The 17969-nt window shown below is 37.4% G+C and overlaps 3 protein-coding genes across 3 annotated transcripts in view; 1 reads left to right on the top strand and 2 right to left on the bottom strand.

Moving 5' to 3' along the window:
• Positions 1 to 8387, bottom strand: part of LOC134668157 (exostosin-2) — a 70740-nt gene extending 62353 nt beyond the window's left edge. The window contains exons 1-2 of the mRNA XM_063525676.1: positions 7723 to 8387; positions 4992 to 5742 (exon numbers count right to left, since the gene is read on the bottom strand). Of these exons, the coding sequence (XP_063381746.1) occupies positions 4992 to 5742; positions 7723 to 8249 (1278 nt within the window). The 5' untranslated portion in view covers positions 8250 to 8387. The remainder of the gene's footprint in view (positions 1 to 4991; positions 5743 to 7722) is intronic.
• A 1666-nt stretch (positions 8388 to 10053) lies between these two features.
• On the top strand, positions 10054 to 12302 carry LOC134668423 (guanine nucleotide-binding protein subunit beta-like protein 1). The gene is made up of 2 exons (XM_063525903.1): positions 10054 to 10333; positions 10919 to 12302. The coding sequence occupies exons 1-2, from the start codon at positions 10184 to 10186 to the stop codon at positions 11732 to 11734; spliced, it is 966 nt and encodes a 321-aa protein (XP_063381973.1). The 5' UTR covers positions 10054 to 10183; the 3' UTR covers positions 11735 to 12302.
• A 2984-nt stretch (positions 12303 to 15286) lies between these two features.
• LOC134668422 (sine oculis-binding protein homolog) overlaps positions 15287 to 17969 on the bottom strand; it is a 42249-nt gene continuing 39566 nt past the window's right edge. Inside the window, exon 4 of the mRNA XM_063525902.1 lies at positions 15287 to 17537. Coding sequence (XP_063381972.1) covers positions 16314 to 17537 — 1224 coding nt within the window. The 3' untranslated portion in view covers positions 15287 to 16313. The remainder of the gene's footprint in view (positions 17538 to 17969) is intronic.

Here is a 17969-nt window from a genome sequence, read left to right as displayed (position 1 = left end):
ACTAGCGCCACTGCTAAATAATCGTGATTGTTTAAATTTAACGATAGGTATTTAAAAAAGGGGCCGCTACGTACTGTATTTTGCATTTAAGTACTTTTTGAATACATCAAACAAATTTTTATGTTGCTGGATTCTTCAATCTATGCGTCCAAAGTTAAAACGGCCGTTTTTGTTTTGAGACTTGAGTTTCTAGATCGACGAATCCAACAACATTTAAACTAAGGTTGCCTCCAGAAACTCGCGAACTAAATTGACAGGTCAATATGCACATATGATACCACAGTTTGGCCAGTGCTGTTCGTATCGATATTTTCAAAAAAGTTTGAATTAGAGAATATCGCGAGAATCCACCGCTAGCGGCGCTACTGTTGCGCGGTCAGAAAATGTATCTTTAAGTAATTTAAATTATTTTACAAATGTTACTTGGTATTTCGAAAATTGTGCAATTTTATAGTAATAAATACTGGATAAACATATTGTAGGTAACTAAATAAATATTTTATTATATTTATTTTATTTTATTTGTTAGAAAAACTTACAGCTAGAGTAACAAGTTGTAGGTGATAACATAGAAACAGTGATTTTGGCTCAAAATACAAATAAGGCCGACCCAGAAGGGAAAATAAGATTAGGTCAGAATTTAAATACAGTTGACCAAAAAAGTCTGCAGCGATTTTAATAGCCCACGCAGTGTAAGTATTATTTTATACGTCAAAATTCTATGAAATTATGACGTATTAAATAACAGTTGCACTGCGTGGGCTATCAAAATCGCTGCAGACTTTTCTTGGTCTAACTTTAATTATCGACCAATCTCATCTACCGGTCACATTGTATAAAATTAAATCACCAATTTTAGTTTTATGGCGACAACCGCGAGCTCTTGATATAAACAACTTGCCCCCAAACCTGCATATTAAGAGCCAACAGGAGTGGTCATATCTCCATACAAACGTACTCGACTGTTTCCTCCGTGGGTTTTGATGCTAGAGCAATGACTTGTCGGACCGTTTTGCTTTTTTTTGATATATTTGTTTTTTAAGGCGCTAGAGCCTTTCAAAAATGGACTCTTTGACTATGCCGCAATGAGAGACGTAGTATTCAAAACGGATATCAATTAGCCAAAAAAGCAAAACGGTCCGGCACAGATAATTTCATAATCATTTAGATTTCCAAATTTGGTTACGATTGGTTAAGTTTTGGAGGAGGAAACACTCGAGTACAAAACTTTGATTTTAGAGATTTTTAAGAAGGATTTTTCGCCTTGTTCTTATCGCACTAGTTATAGGAGCCGCTTCCGTTAGCGAGATGTGTATATTTACCTAAAATCAGCTCCTCCGAAACGTCTTAACATTGAAATTTGTCAGTTTCACATCCGCACCTCCTGATTTGATTGGTAACGTCACAATCTTACAATCGAATCAACCACTTTTCTCGTCACATTCATACAAGTCGAAATCGTTTGTGACCCCTTTATAATTAATTATCACATGGGTAGTAAGTGCATCTTACTTATCGATATCATTTTATCGTCATATACCCCTGACTATTTTTTCTTTGCTATTCCTGGTATCATTTTATTTGTCAAACTCATGTCAATTTAGTTCGCGAGTTTCTGGAGGCAACTGTAGTTTGATGTTATTTTGTGTCACAAGACTACATTATTTTAAGTTTGACTTATCGATTAAAATACCCATTTGGGAGTTATGATTACCCCGGGAATAAGGTGTCCATTTTCGAGCACTAAAAGTGCTAAGGAGTAAAGAATATGACATAGAGTAACTAAAAAAAACCGGGCAAGTGCGAGTCGGACGCGCGCACGAAGGGTTCCGTACCATAAAGCAAAAAAAAACGGAAAAAAATGCAAAAAGAAAACGGTCACCCATCCAAGTACTGACCACGCCCGACGTTGCTTAACTTTGGTCAAAAATCACGTTTGCTGTATGGGAGCCCCACTTAAATCTTTATTTTATTCTGTTTTTAGTATTTGTTGTTATAGCGGCAACAGAAATACATCATCTGTGAAAATTTCAACTGTCTAGCTATCACGGTTCGTGAGATACCTACAGCCTGGTGACAGACAGACGGACAGCGAAGTCTTAGTAATAGGGTCCCGTTTTACCCTTTGGGTACGGAACCCTAAAAAGTATGTGAATTAGACCATAAAATTTATTTTATGACATTTTAAAATTGTTAAGTACCTATATAGCCTCAAATCAAGAGTGAACAGGCACCTTCTGGGCGAGCTCGCTCCATCGTAGGCCACGTCGTAGGCTAGTCTGTGGCCATGAGTAAGCCCATTCATAATAAAATATATATATATATATATACATATATATATATATATAGAAAAGTAGGTACATAAAACACCTCTGAAAATAGGTAAAATGGTATAATAAAATTCAAGTTTAAGCTTGTAAAAAAAATACATTTGAGTAAAGTAATAACTAATAAAGTCGCAACGGTTCATGAAGGCGGGAAATCCCGGGAATATCCCGCGGAACATCGCATCACTATCAGAGACCGCAAGTCCGGCGGAGTACGTGCGACTTTCGGCACTGCGGCTATCTAAATTCTAAACCTATCGAGTTAGCGGAATACTGGCCTTTCTCGCCCCCTGTGGCAGTTCGGGCTATTATTAGCTTGGCAGTGGCGGATATGCCCTAAGCAGGCGTGGCTCACTCCGCGATTTCGTCGCTTTGCTACAGGTAGCTAAAAGTCCATCCGTTCGACCCCAATTTTGGGGTTTGCCATAAGCCGCGCGTGGCGCTGGCGCTGTCTCCACCTAGCGGCCATATCTGTGCTGATCGTGACAGACGCGTTTTGTTAGAGAGTGAGTCTTCTGTACCTAGTACTACATATTATTTATTCTGTGCCCTAAGGCCCAGTAGGCCCGGGCGTAGGGCGGCGAGATATTAGGGGCAGCAAATTGTGACAAAAAATTTGCTGATAATAACAATAAATAACTCAAAATGTAGTCAATATGATGAGTGCTGAGAAAGGGGCGGCTACAGGGCCCGGGGCCTAGGGCGGCAAAGACAGCCGTCACTGTTTAGGGACTTTAACAGTAGACCTACTGTCTGTCTGTGTGTCTGTGTGTGTCTGTGTGTAGAATATCGGATACAGGTATCCGATATTCTGCAAAGTAGACAGTCAATTCGTAGACTTAGAAAGGAAGATTTGAAAGCACATTTGTTATATATTTATTGATCTCCGCTATAGGTATACTGTATTTAGCCGCGTCATACCCTTTAATCTGTTTGTTTTACCTGAGATACTACGCCATAGATTTTCTATGCAAGAAACAAACGAGTGTTTCATACTATTTCCTATGGCCAGTACTTCATAGTTAAAAAAACAGATTATAGCCTACTGTCGAGGAATAATAAAATAAGGTTTTATATGTTATTTATACTTTTAAAATACTTTTTCTCTATTTGTCTTTATTGTATTGTTTTTACTTTTGTTTTAAAACAGTTGTCAGTAAATGTTCTCAGTGAATGCCGGCTTTTTCGTTGCTCCCGTATTTTAGCTATCGAATTGCGTAAATTGTCTTCGATTCCGGGACACCTACCACCCTACTATTATTTACAAAAGCATTTTAACACACTGTAATTTACAAACCGCACATAAATAAAACGGTGGCAATAATCGTCAGTACGCGCCGAGCCTAACGGGCAACAATATTTTTGACAACGGAAAGCGATACAAATCCCCCGCGAATTGTGTTGTGGATTGTTTCAGTGTATTTTCAAACAAAATTGCCTGCTGTGAAATTTATACCTGCGGCCAGATTTGCGGTTCTATTTATGATTACGACTGAGTAGCGGTAATGTTTAATGAAAACGGGAAACCGTTTAATAAAGCTGGCGGCTTACTGGGCGTATCGTAACTCATGCTGCAAATGTGTTTCCCTTTCGATTTGTATCGACAAGTGAAACTTTAAGACAACTAACTACGGATCCTTTTCGTACCAGACTATTTGTGGATAATGTGGATGTTGGTTAAAAAAAGGTCTGACCGACGTTTTCGTTTTCGGCCCAAGGTTCGGTTTCGGCCAAAACTACAGCAAAATCGGTTTCGATTTCGACAATAAATCCGGTTTCGGTCGAACACTAATTGTAAACAAATGTAAACTTAGACTACCTATGTCCTATGTCACACGAGCCATAAGTACCTAAATCTTCTAGCTTATAATACGTCCCACTGCTGGACACAGGTCTCTATTTTATTACTTTTCCTACGTTACCGCCTTTCTAACACACGATATAATAAAACGTACAGCTTCCTAATTCAGCATACATACCTATATATTCCGCAGGTGTATGAAAATAACTCACTTTTGTTTGTTTATTCTTCAACGTAAGAGAAGTAGATATAACGTGGTAAAACATACCACTTTGTCGGTGGTTAAGGAGAAGCTTAAACTGTTGGAAGATCATCTTATTAACCAACAAAGGGAGCATTCCATGAACTTTGACAAATAATACAAATACTTTTCACATGATATACATGGCATGTGTATACACTCTTATTCCGTTGTACAGCAAGTAATTTTTAGTATGACAATTATGTAAAACTGTAATCTCAAACCCTTTAAATACTTTATCATTGGTGTTGACACAAAAACCATAAAGCATTCTTCATATTCTTTCTATTAAAATACGCTACAACTTATTATATCAAGCGTATTATGAAAAATAACTGCTTATGTGCGCAACTTTTTTTTGTAATATAGCTCGGCCCCTGCAAGTTGTCTAAGGTTGGTGCCTTACAATAAAATGATACTACGATTAAGAGCTTTAAAGCGACATATATCTCAACAGTATACATCCATGGGACACTGCCCATAGTAAAGTGCCCATTCTCCTTTATGTCCAGAAACATAAACGCCGAAAAAAGGTTGTAACTTGCAATACACGAAATAAAACGCGTTTGTACGGCAGCCCGCGAAATGCTCCAAAACGATACCAATTATCGACTAAACTCACCAAATGCTCCGGCATGTTCCAATCCTCGTAACTCCTAGCTGCCAACGGGAACACCTTCTCATTAATAATCTCCAACATAGTCATAGTTATCTTCTGTATACTCGAGAAGTATCTCTCGAACACCCATCTCTGCTGCCAATATAACTCTCCACGCCTCTCCTCGCTCACTGCGTGCACTATCTTCAAAACATTCTTCAAATTCTCTTCAGGTACGAATATTGCTATTTTATTCCAATCCACATGCGAATTAAAAGGCATCACAATAGAATCAGCCACTATAATAGGTATACACTGCGACGCTAAGATATCCATTAACATAGCTTGGGATAGTCTCGCACTCCGTATTACTAAACAAAACATCCCATCTTTTAATACTTCTGGGTAGTTAAATATCCTCCCTGTTATGTACTCACAGCGTTTACTGTGATCTGCGCCTTTACATCTATCTAGAAGTATTAGGTCGTTCGATGACGATGCTATATTCTGTAATATAGCTAAGTAATCTCTCGGGATGTTTAGTTGGGTGGATAATATTAAGTATTTCTTATCGTCTGGTTGTGTGCTGTCTATATGAGCTGCGAGAGGGCTGTAGACTGGGATGGCCACGTCGAAGCCGTAGCGGAAGGACCAGGTGTCGAAGCCGGCCCCGGCTATGATGGCCTTCCCTGTGTTGAGATCGAGGACAGTCTCATAGTTGGGTGCTGATCCAGGCAGCATGTTAAATATAAGGTGGTTTTCTCCATTGTTCCAACTGTAAGAGAAAAATTAATATGTATTTCTTAAAAATATTTACATTACATAACATGATCTCTAATACTTTCTTAAGATAATGTTTGCAACTTTGCATTAAATATATATGTAGATTTTTTTTTAATTTTAGTGTAATTTTTGTTTATTGTAATTTTAGTTGACATGAATTTTTAAGTTTATTTTTAATTGGATAGAGGCACAGAGTTGGAGCCAGTTTTTTATTTATAGGTTATTTTAGTTTAGTAGTTATTTTAGTTGTAGATTTATTGTAGTTTTTAATTTTAGTTTATAATTGTTTTTTTTTTGTTTATATTACATTTTTAAAACGAAATAAATTATTAACTAAAAAAAAAATCTTTAATTTAATTTTTTATATAATAATATTTTAATTTTAGCAATTTGAATTTTAATATTTTGTATGGGTATATTTTAGCCTGAAATAAATTTGATTGATTGATTAAATTCCTATTCACTTAAAAAAACTTTGATTACTGGTAAAAAATTAAGTTCCATCAATTTTTTTACATCCAAATTCATATATATGTATTTACTAAACCAAGCTGTACTAATTAATTAATCAATATTTAAATGCCTGTTTAGATAACATGGCTGGTGATTAAACATTCCTATACATAATTACTTCAATGTTTGTAAACTTGACCTTTGTTATACAACTGTATGTTAGGAGAAATTGAATCTAATTGTACAGACCATAGGGTTCAATTTCTTTTGCATCTAAAGTCAGTAAAATAATAGATTTCAATTACATTGTAACAGAATGTACAGTCAGCTGCAGAGGTGGTTATTCCCTTCATGAAAAGTTCTATGCAGAAGTTGTGAAATAGGTCAGGTGGCTGAAGAAAGTTAAATATCATAAGGTAACCTATTGCTAGGTTTTCAAATCCAGTTTCAAAGGCTAGGCATGAAAGACAACTGTTACATAATGCACTTTCACACTTAGTACTAAAGCGGAAGGATTACTCTTTTGCCCCCATTTCTGCCTTCTTATCAGCCTCAAAAGGTAAATGGAGTTTTTTTGTATAAGTGAAGATTTCTAACATTTCCATATAACAAATATTAATCATAATGAGCAACACAAAATGGCACCATATTTTTATCACAAAAGAGATGGACCCGGGTATGTCCTTAACACATTCAGTGCCAGCCCGAGCTACGCGCTACGAGCGTAGCCGATAACACGGGAAAAACCGTATGCAGCGAAAAGCGCCTACGAACAGTGAACTCCCCTAGGGATTCGCTGGCAATGAATGTGTTAAACTTCATCCAGGACCCGGGTATGTCCTTAAACCACGTCCAAGACCAACCGGTAGACGGGCAGCAGCGTCCCTCAAATTCAGTGTACTTGACTGCGATCGCCAACCAGCCTGCCACGCGTGGCGATTATGGCATTCACCCCCAAAAAAAGGGGGAGGCCTATGTTCAGCAGTGGACGTCTTATGGCCTAGATGATGATGATGATGATAGAGATCAGATGTTATGCTCACTGCCACATTAGGTTGAAATAACTGATGCAAAGTAGGGTTTACTATGAGTTTTTGAAATTGCCGCATTTAGTGTATGAAGATAAATAAAATATGAAAAGTATCTTATAAAATATTTTTTTAAATTTAAAAGTGAATACTTGCTGATTATGAAATATTAGGTACATAAATGAACACTAAAAGATTTCTCAACTTCTGAAAAGAACTAAATATATTTGTTTTCCATATTTTTAAGTATTTGTATTTATTATCCTTTATAAACATAAAAAAGACTGTGATTAATGTAAAATAAACAACCAAATTAATTGAATTTAAGAACACTTACGCTACTCTCTTCATTGAATAATAAATTACTCAAAATTAATAATTAATTACAGTCCCCTTATATACTATTGAACTGTGTAATAGCTGTTTACTGAATAAATTGAATAGAACATTTAGAAAAGCAGTTAAATATTAACAAACCATTGACTACTTACTGTGGAAGAATGTTGAAAGCCTGTGATACATGTTTGCTTAAAAAACTACGTTGATTTAGAGTGTCTATACTAGGAATTAGCAAGCACGCCTCCTCTGGATTCGCTGTATAATATTTACTATGTCTTATAGTATCTAATATTACGTAAAATTCTCTAGAAAACTTTGATATAGGACCCTCTGGCGTGTGGAAGTCCGTTCTCGGGTATATGTATATTGTTATCTTATTGTGGCCGCCTCTGCCGCACCGGTACACGTTAAAACACTCCCAGTAAGTGCAGTTTGCATCCCTAGGCTGCGCCGTAGCTGCATCTTGACGTAACTTCACCACAACACTACGGTCCAAATTCACTGCTTCGTGCACAACTGTCCGCGGTGAACTACTCGATAGAGCATTAAACAACACAGTAATCGCTAAAGTCACCAATATAAACAACAGCAACCCAACGAAAAACCTATGGTACAAAATCTTTCTATACGATATATACTTCGAGTGTTTCCCCGTTTTTAATAGCGAATCCGCAGCCATTTGTGAACGCCGCGATCGAATTAATCTTCATAATTTACTTATGTCACCCATTATACAGGCAAGATTGATTAAATTCTCATTCATAAAAGTAGCAAATTGTAAATGCTGCACCACTTTCGGTGGTCTGAAATTATGATTTGATTTTGACAACTGGGCTGCCAAATAGGGGCAGGGGCGGTATGCGGGAGGGGCATAAAGATGCGGGGCTCACTAGCGCCACTTGTTAAAACATTTTTACACTTTCCAGCCAATCTACTGACAATAAATATTTGACAGTAATAATCAATCGTTTGTCTGTTTGTGTGTTTGTATGTTTGTCCGGGATAAACTCAAAAACTACTGAACGGATTTTCATGCGGTTTTCACCTAGGGGATATTCATAAATAAATTACGGGGGTTTGGACATCGGATGATGGTAGCATGACGTAGGAGGAAACGGGGTCATTCGAAGCATAATTTTTGGATGAATTTAGGGGGGGGGGTCAAAAATCGATGACGTAATTTATGGACAGCCCCTGTCCATAGAGTGATTTCTTGAGGAAGGTTTAGGTGTATAATTTATTAGTTATCCCGTGCGAAGCCGGGGGGCGGGTCACTAGTATTTGATAGAAGTTAGGTCCGTGGTTAGACCAAGTTAAGTTGGCATCGTTGGCACCTTTATTAAACATCCTAAGCATTCGCTTCTAATATTGAAATTTAAAAATAATATAATTATTTATTATTCCAGTTTTCATATATAGCCCGGGGTATACAAATTTATGGGGTGTAAGACACAATTATGGACTTGTTAAAATTACAATTAAACTCAATTTCTAAGACGAGTTTTTCAAATAGGTAATATAATCAGACCAAGAAAAGTCTTTTTGATAGCCCACGCAGTAAGTGTTATTTTAAATGTCAAACTTCTATGAAATTATGACGTATTAATAACATTTGCACTGATTGATGGATGAGTATGATTTTTAATATTATCTTTATTAATATCGACTCCATCCATACTTCACTTTAGTTGTGTCTAGTATATAAGTACCATATACAAAAAATGCATAGGTATATAAACATTAAACATGCAGTTTCAGCGTAGTGATGCATTTGCACCACGCATAAACTTTCACAAGTTTCTGTGGCGCATCTTAGTTTTGTGATATGTAAATAAATTGAAAAAAAAAAGTTTTACCGTATAATAGGCCCCGTGCATGATAGAAGACAGCATTGGAGCCGTCAGATTTTTGGGGCGAGGCGTAAATGGTGTCGTTTATGCTTCTAGATAGTTGAACCTACTATGCACAAGGAAACATACCGACGAGAACGGTAGATAGAGGATAGAGGTAGCACTTGATTTGACATGTGCACATATGTTTCCGATTCAGGCCACAAGATGGCAGACCTTCCAACGCGCACGGTCCCTATAAAAAACTCCGAATCCTGTTAATAAATTTATCATGGCCGGTTTAGATTCGAGCGAGAATCGCTTGTCAGACTTCATATAGTTGACCAAATTCGATAGTGTAAGACCAGTTTAAAAAAACATATAAATATCAACATGTATTGCTAGGCTTAAATCTGTCATAAATATTCGTTCAAAAGTATTCATCATTTCAACAAAGGATAATGAAAAAACTTTTTTTTCTTTGAAATATGGTAATCATAGTAGCGTTTTAATATAGAACATTATTGATTAATAAAAGAACTAATAAATAATTATATAAATAGTTTAATTCAACTAAATATTTTTGCAAATTGTACAAGGCTTAATACATCTGAGTCATGTCTTCTGAACATAGCAATATGCCGACGTTGAAACTTTTTTTATATATTTTTGTGTCAGTTTTGTGTTGTGCGTAGTTATGGTTCAGTTACTGATGGCTTGATTAATTTATTATTATTTTGTTTTTAAATTCCGACCACATATTTCGGTTTGAGCTTGACCAGAAATGGCACTACTACCTCCCGATCCGGTTTATACTATTCGTAATGTTGACAACACGCCAGTATATTCGCTGGCATTTAGCTTTCTTCCTGGCGGTCTGGAGAGGTTACTAGCCGGTTCAAAAAATGGTTATGTTTATGCATTCAACCTTCAGGTGAGATATTGTATTCCAAGGATGCTGTGTGCTTTGCTCAAGGCGTATGTAACTGCGTAAAATATTATCGCTGCGTGCCGCTGTGTTGTGCGCAATTCCTTTGTTTACTACCCTCATTTTGTGACCTAGAAAAATGAATTACATTGTCCTACAGTGCGGGTAACCGAATTTCTAAAGCATCTGCTATACTTTACTACTATTATTATTACCATAATTTGCTTTTATTTTCATTTCTGTCTGTATTTGGGTTCTAAATGTACTAATTTGCTGTTGATTAATTATAATTATTATAAATACAAATGTATCTCGAACATATAGAATGGGGTACTGCTCTACATGTAACAGCTTAAAATATTCAGTACATCATTGTAATGGAATTGATTGTAGCATTTCTACATATAAATTGTTTTGATTTTGATAGCCAACATACAAACATAATAGAAGAATCACTATGATTTAATATATTTTAGGTATTTAACAAAAATCTAAAGGTCTTTTCACCAAGATAAATGAAAACCATTGACAAAATATTTTATATGAATTTACTAGAAAGTGCCTTATATATGATTTTTTTGTAACTTACAGACCAACCGAGTGCAGCAGAAGATCAAAGTTGGTCAAGCTCCCATCCTTCACCTCATGCACACCGACAGTCAGCTCATCACCCAAGAAAAAGGCGGCAAGTACAAAGTCTTTAACCTCACCAACACTGGCTACAAAGAAGATGCCATTATCGACATTGACTACCCAGGCTTTTGTAGATTTGACGCCAACACAAAACTCGAAACACTGTATGTACCTGATAAAGATTCGAAAATTTCCATTTATAGTTTTGCCGGAGAAAAAATTGGTTGCTTGGAACCAGACGGCTCACTCAAGCTAGGGGACCCAATGTGTTTGAAGTATATTGAGTTATCAAGTGACAAGCATTGCCTCCTAGCGGGTTACGAGGCCGGCTGGCTCCTCCTGTGGGATCTCAACACTAGTCAATGCATCAGCAAGTTGCAAACGAAAGAATGTCCCATGTCCGTGGACTTCCATGTTGAACAGCAAAGAGGCATAATCGGCAATGCCTCGGATGTGATACAGATTTTTAGTATAGGGAGAAAAGACTCAAGCTTGGCCCACAAGACGGACATCACTATCAAGAACGCTGGCGTTAATAAAGTCCAATCTCGCATGGACGGAAAGGTGTTTGTATCGGGCGGATGGGATGGGCACGTCCGCATATTTTCCTGGTTTTCTTTGAGACCACTAGTTGTGCTTACGGAACACCGACAAGCCATACAAGATGTTTGTTATTCTTCTCAAAAGGTCTCTTTCTGGAATGCAAACATCATGGCAGCTGGAGGCCTGGATGGAGCCATCACACTCTGGGACTTATACAATAATAAGCATTAATTCAATGCATTTATCAACGAACTTTAACAATAAAATAGATTAGACTGCCTGATGTAAAACCTTATAACTGAATTAATTTAAATAGTATTTCGTAAACAATGTTTATAGAATACTCTAAATGCTGCTAATGAAATGAAATGAAGTTAAAATTGACATGTATTCTATGAAACTTGAGTATGGAATTGTGCCAGAATTGCCTTTGAATTAGATTGTAATAATTGTGACGTTTTCATACAAAAGGTAGCTCTTTGTTCTTAAGGACAATTTCTAATTGTATTTTGCATTACTGCATTATTAACAAAACAAAAAGGTACATTTTGTCTGAGAACTTTATTAATTTCGTTAATGCTTTAATGATTTTTGGATTTAATATTGAATACAGTATCATGTTATTATAAAAAATATAATTGGATCTCATGAGTACAAAATATGTAGAGGCGAACTTAACCACCTTGTGCGGCCGAGCTGTTAGTAAATTAAGTTTAAATGTTTGAAAGATATTTTCCAATGGTTTTTAGTGATTGTTTTCTCAGTAAATCGAGGAAATAAACAATTTGAATTTTTGAAACTGTTCTTTTATTTCACTGCTACAATCACTTTCACTCTCAACCCAATACAGTAATTAAAAAAAGTTTAAAAGCTGTTTACAAGACAGACACTGAGGGCCTACCCCGAACCATGTTCGACGTGTTGACTCTCTGCCGTACATGTAAATTCGTACGTAAGTGTGACAGGGAGGCAACAAGTCGAACGTGGTTCACGATAGGCCCTCTGATATAAAAGCTGGCCGCTAAGTAATTGCCTAAAAATAAAGATTTTTCTTTTCATTCATTTCTTAAATTGTGGTTCGCGAACTATTACAAATATTGGTAAAAAACACAAATGACGCAGAAGGGGAACCGCAAACAATTCTATCTTTTAGGAAACGAAAAACACATGATTTGAATTCAAAACAAGTTTTCAAATCCCAACAACTACCAAAACATGTTGTTCATATGATATAACATAGGTGTGTCAATGAATATAACACGTTGTTTGGCCAACGTTTGGCAAACTTGTTTTGTTTAGGGAAGCATGGTAGGTATTACGCATTGGAGATAACTTTAGATTATTCTGTTATTGTTTTGGTATAGGCCGCTGACTTCGTTTATCTTATCCTATCATGAAATATTTATGTCTTAGATTAGGAAGAATATAGTAATAAATAAAAATAGACCTTTAGTGTTTAGGTGTATTTATTTTTTCATCACACTTGCTCGGAAAAGATGTATTTACACGTAGGGCTTGCGGGCGGGAAATTGAAATTTTCGCCCTAGGGCGGAAAAAATCTTTTCCGAGCAAGTGTGATGAAAAACACTTATTTACACGTAGGGCTTGCGGGCGGGAAATTGAAATTTTCGCCCTAGGGCGGAAAAGTGTTTTATACAGAAGTTTGTTTTTATTAATTCTCCTTTTTTTCCTTACAAGTGTGATGAAAAACATTGTGTGTGCCACGGGCGGTAAAGAAATTCCGAACTCGTGAACATTTTAAGCCCTCGCTTCGCGTCGGGCTTAAAATTGACACTCGTTCGTAATTTCTTATTTCCCGCCCTTAATACACAATGTACTATTACAGTACATACTCGTATGGTGCTGCTTTACCGCCCTAGTGCGATAATTAGCGCATTACGTAACTATGTCAAATTTTTAAAGCGCTTACCTACAGCTCGCGCGCACATTATCGCCTCGTGTGTAATGACATTGTATCACAATGTACCTACTAATAATCTCATTAGATTAGTTAGAGTATGTAGTGTAGGCGATGAAAGTTCTTAGGGCTCATTTACACGATGCAAGAACTCGCATGCAATGTAATGAACATTGCGGGTTTTGATCGGTCGGTTGAATTGGACGTAACCAACAGTCCGAATGTAACTAAAATCGCATGCGAGTTCGCGCGCCGTCTAAATCAGCCCTTATCATAGCTCACGAGGTCAATTAATCGCAATCGTTTTTCAGTGAAGGAAAACATCGTGAGGGATCCTGAAGTCTACGGTGTCCCAAGAGCGTCGACGACCCTTACGCCGCATTCGCACGGCAGCTTTTTCAACGCGCGTTAAAAAAGCGTTTGAATGACACAAATGGATAGCCATGTATGTATTCAAACGACAGCGGTGGCGCTTTTTATCAAGCGTTGTTGGATTTTCGACTTTAAGCCTTGGTCGTTAAACCGAATGTAGAGTGCGGATAGATTCAAGCGTTTTTTAACGCGCGTTGTAAAAGCTGTCGTGCAAATGGGGGCTCAACCGTTGTAAAATCTGCACCCTATTAAATTTTTTGTCAAATAAATTCACCACTCGTACATACATACATACCTATACATACTTAAAATACCTAGATACTTACCTATTGTGAATGACTCATGCTGTCTGTCTCGTGAATATTAAAGTCAATATTACTACAGCTGCCCTATTCTAAATTCTTTTATGTAAGGAGTATTTTCATTTTCTTGTAGGTAACAAAATTCTTATTGTTAACAACATTTAACACATTCACTGCCCCCGACGCACATATGCGTCCACCGTCATACAAGTTTGTTCCTAGGCTACGCCCCCTGGCAGTGAATGCGTTAAGGGTTTTTCTAATTGGGTACTTTCCTCTACTTAAAATAAATTATTTCACACCGTGCACGAAATAAAGCACCAGATAATTATGAGAAAAACATAGACAACAGTTATTTTTAAACACAATTTCTATTTAATAAATCGGATGGAAGTATAAAAAGTAGGTGAGTTGACTGTGACGTCACTACACACGTTTTCATATAAAGTCCATATTAGTAAATCGTTTTGACAGTTCTAAAAAAGAAGCTGATTTGACTAGTAGGAAAGTAGCCAATTGGAAATATTGATGACACCTGCTAACGCTAGAAAGGAAATAAAATTATGGACTATGGACATTAAATTATACAATCATACATAATTTTATTTATGATTTAGATATTCTCATCCAGTGCTTGTGTCTGGAATTCTGGATTTTTTAAATTATGACTCAATTGGTTGTTTGCTCATTTAGTTACAAAATTGCACACTAGATGGTGCTGTTCTTTGTAATAGATTAGGATATGGTCTCCGGATTTATTATATTTGGGGCTGCTGCCAACTAGGGGGAGGGGCGACGCTCTTTCACATATTTTATCAACAAATACATATCTTAAATCAATATATGTTATTGACAGAATGCTTACAATGCATTGGTGACCAGATTGCACAGCCGTCCATACTTACACTGACGACGGAAGACCCGCCCCGAATTGGATGTAGCTTCCACAGCGGAAACGCGGGCGGAGCTCCTTATACCCCCCTGAAGGCCTACCGCGAAACACGATCGACGTGTTGCCTCCCTGTCACACTTATGTACGAATTTACAGTGCGACAGAGAGGCAACAAGTCGAACGTGGTTCGCGGTACTCCCTCAAGGTGGGAGGGTATAGAATGAAGTACGCTACTACTCCCTTTGACAACAAACATTATCATTGTTTTCCTTTATGGACTTTTAAATTAAAACAAAACAACGTGTCATAATGAGATTTTAATTCCATTTATACATTACAGTTAATAAGTTACTAATATCACATTTACAGTGCGTTTATTATTATCTAGCGTATAGATCTTACAGCTACATCACATCTTACAACTAAGACTAGCAATTTAAATTGTTTTGAATACTACATATATTTCTTTATTAAGGGTCCGAGTCACGAAAAGTCAATAGATGGCGCCACCTCTGACTCCTTAAAGAAACTTGATAAAATATTTTATTGCCTTGGGTAACAAAACTTTCTATTTGGTCCTTTCTTCACCACACCTATATACTTACAACACGCCATTGTTAACCCTTTGTTCAAATCTATCGTGCGTGCAGCATGCTGCAGATGGCGCTATAAGTGGCCCGTGTGACCCGTCCATACGTTTTGTGGTGACTGGATTTGTATAACTAAGTCGGAAACTAAGTTTTTAAGCACTAAATCTAGTTACTAGAAGTAGTTTACATAGGTGTTACCCCCTTTTAATAAATATTAAAACACAACACAAGTGATACAAAGTATGGCAGGTTAACAACTAGATGGCGCTGCGCGGTGTTATACATTGTAACTGGACTGTGAACATGTAACGGTTCAGAAACTATTTTCCGCATAACAACACTACAATATTTGCTGCTTTGCCCTTAGGTTAAATGACTGACAGTGGTTTATACGGCCTTAAGTTCGCCTTTTGTACAATTATATTTCTCTTTTGTACAATACAATTCGTATACGGGGATCTACAGCGCCATCTAGTTCAGTTATCAGAAACAGGTGCGTGATTCGGATCCCAACGCAGACACATTTTGCATGTACCTACCTACGTCTAATTATAACTTTGCCAATCATTTCACTTCAAAGAGACATGCAAATATTTACGCTTAGCGTACGTAAATCTCTTTTTAGGCGCCATCAGCTGACAGTCCGTTTCTCAGAAAACCTTATAATTAATGAATTTGTGATATGTATTTAATAAAACGGTATTATATTAATTTGAGATTATGTCATCTAAGAAATTTAAACTTGCACTATTTTTCTCGTCTTCGGGATTAGAGGGTCGTCCTCCGTGGCCACTTCAACAAGTCTCCGTCGTTTCCTGAGAGGCCTAGAGGCCTCTGAAGGTTCCCGGGCTTTTGTTACTATCTTCGCCATTTTATTTCCTAATCGTGTTATTTTGAATTTAGGCAGAGTCTGTTCTGCGTTACTAGTCTCACTAGATTCCGTTTCTTGTTTTTCCTCACTCCGATCCTCACTATGATTTGAGTTCTTATCTGTTTCTGTATTGTCATTCTTATTTTCCTTGGTTTCTTCATCTTTGTTTTTATCGCTATTCATTGTGAAATCTAACGGGCCTTCGGCATCGTCCATTGATTCTGTTTTGACTTTGCTAGCGCAATGTGCTTGGAGGAAAGATGCGAAAGGTATTGGAATAGGGATAGGTAATGGTATTGGGAGGATTACAGGGTAGGGAACTAGGACTGTGACTGGAGGTGCTTGGCCTAGTGGTGGGAAGTTTAGAGGAGGCGGAATGCGAGGTCTTTCCTGGTGCATAGGGATACCTGGTCGCGGCAAAAAGCCAAATCGTGGAGGGAACATATTTGGTCTATGCTCATGATTATCCATGAAAACTGGAGGAGGCATACCGTACATTGGATTAGGGAATTGAGGAGGGGGTATAGTATGAGGATTTATTGGATGCGGCGGTGAGTGTATCGCACTGTTGCCAACTGTAGATGCTGGTGAAGACCCGTCCATAGATGGACTCCGCATTCTTAGGTCCTGGGCTTTAGGAGTTGTTGTGTGTTTCACTGTTTGTGAAGTAACTGTAGCTGAACACTTGGAGGTTCTCCGCTTCCTTAAATTCATCCTTAATCTGGATTCTTTTTTCGTTTCTGGTGATTTTTGCACTCGTTCTTCAGGTGTTTTTGGTTTCATTAGTTTTGCTGAAGGAGCTATTGTTATTAAAGGTAGGGGAGATTTTCTTGCAGTTCTGTTCTCTTTTTCTTTTTCTGGCGGCTTGGTGCCTTCGGTGGGAGATCCGGAGCGTTCGGATGCTGGCGATGCAGATCTGCTTTTGCAGTTTTTGAGCCAGAGTTCAGGAGTTATGAGGTTTGAGGTGGAAGAGGCGTTCACCAGGTGGGGGTTGAGATCGAGGTGCGCCTGCGTCTCCCGGCAGAAGATGTGCATCTTGTATTGGTTCAGGCATTTGTCGGAGCAGAACTGCAACTGCGTGGCTCCATCCTGGAATTAGATAAACATGGAGTTAACTTTACTGCTCAAACCTTGTAAGTATTAATAGGATTAATATATTCAGCCACAACTTGACTTAAAATAGTTTTTGAGTTGAACAAAGTTTGTCATAGCACATACCTACTACAGGTAGTCAGGTGATGTTCTTAATTTCTAAATACCTGAGATTTAGATAATAAGGTGTAGGTACATACCTACAAGCTCAACTTGCTATAGTGTCCATAAAAATAATGTTCTACTGGAGTGAAGAGCGCTTATCTAAAAATCTTTTCAAGTTACCGTTTGCCACACGTATATTTGTACTGAAGAAGAAATGAGAGAGAACACACAGCCTGTGTCTCCATGTTCGCAAAATAAAAGACGATCTTATTGGAGGCCTCTATCTGTACTACTCGGTACCTTTAGAAGTGAATGAGAGATAAC

This window comes from Cydia fagiglandana, chromosome 10, assembly GCF_963556715.1.
Source record: "Cydia fagiglandana chromosome 10, ilCydFagi1.1, whole genome shotgun sequence".
Taxonomy (NCBI): Eukaryota; Metazoa; Arthropoda; class Insecta; order Lepidoptera; family Tortricidae; genus Cydia; species Cydia fagiglandana.
The sequence above is the reverse complement of the archived record's forward strand: the minus strand, read 5'-3'. Positions and strand labels throughout refer to the sequence as shown.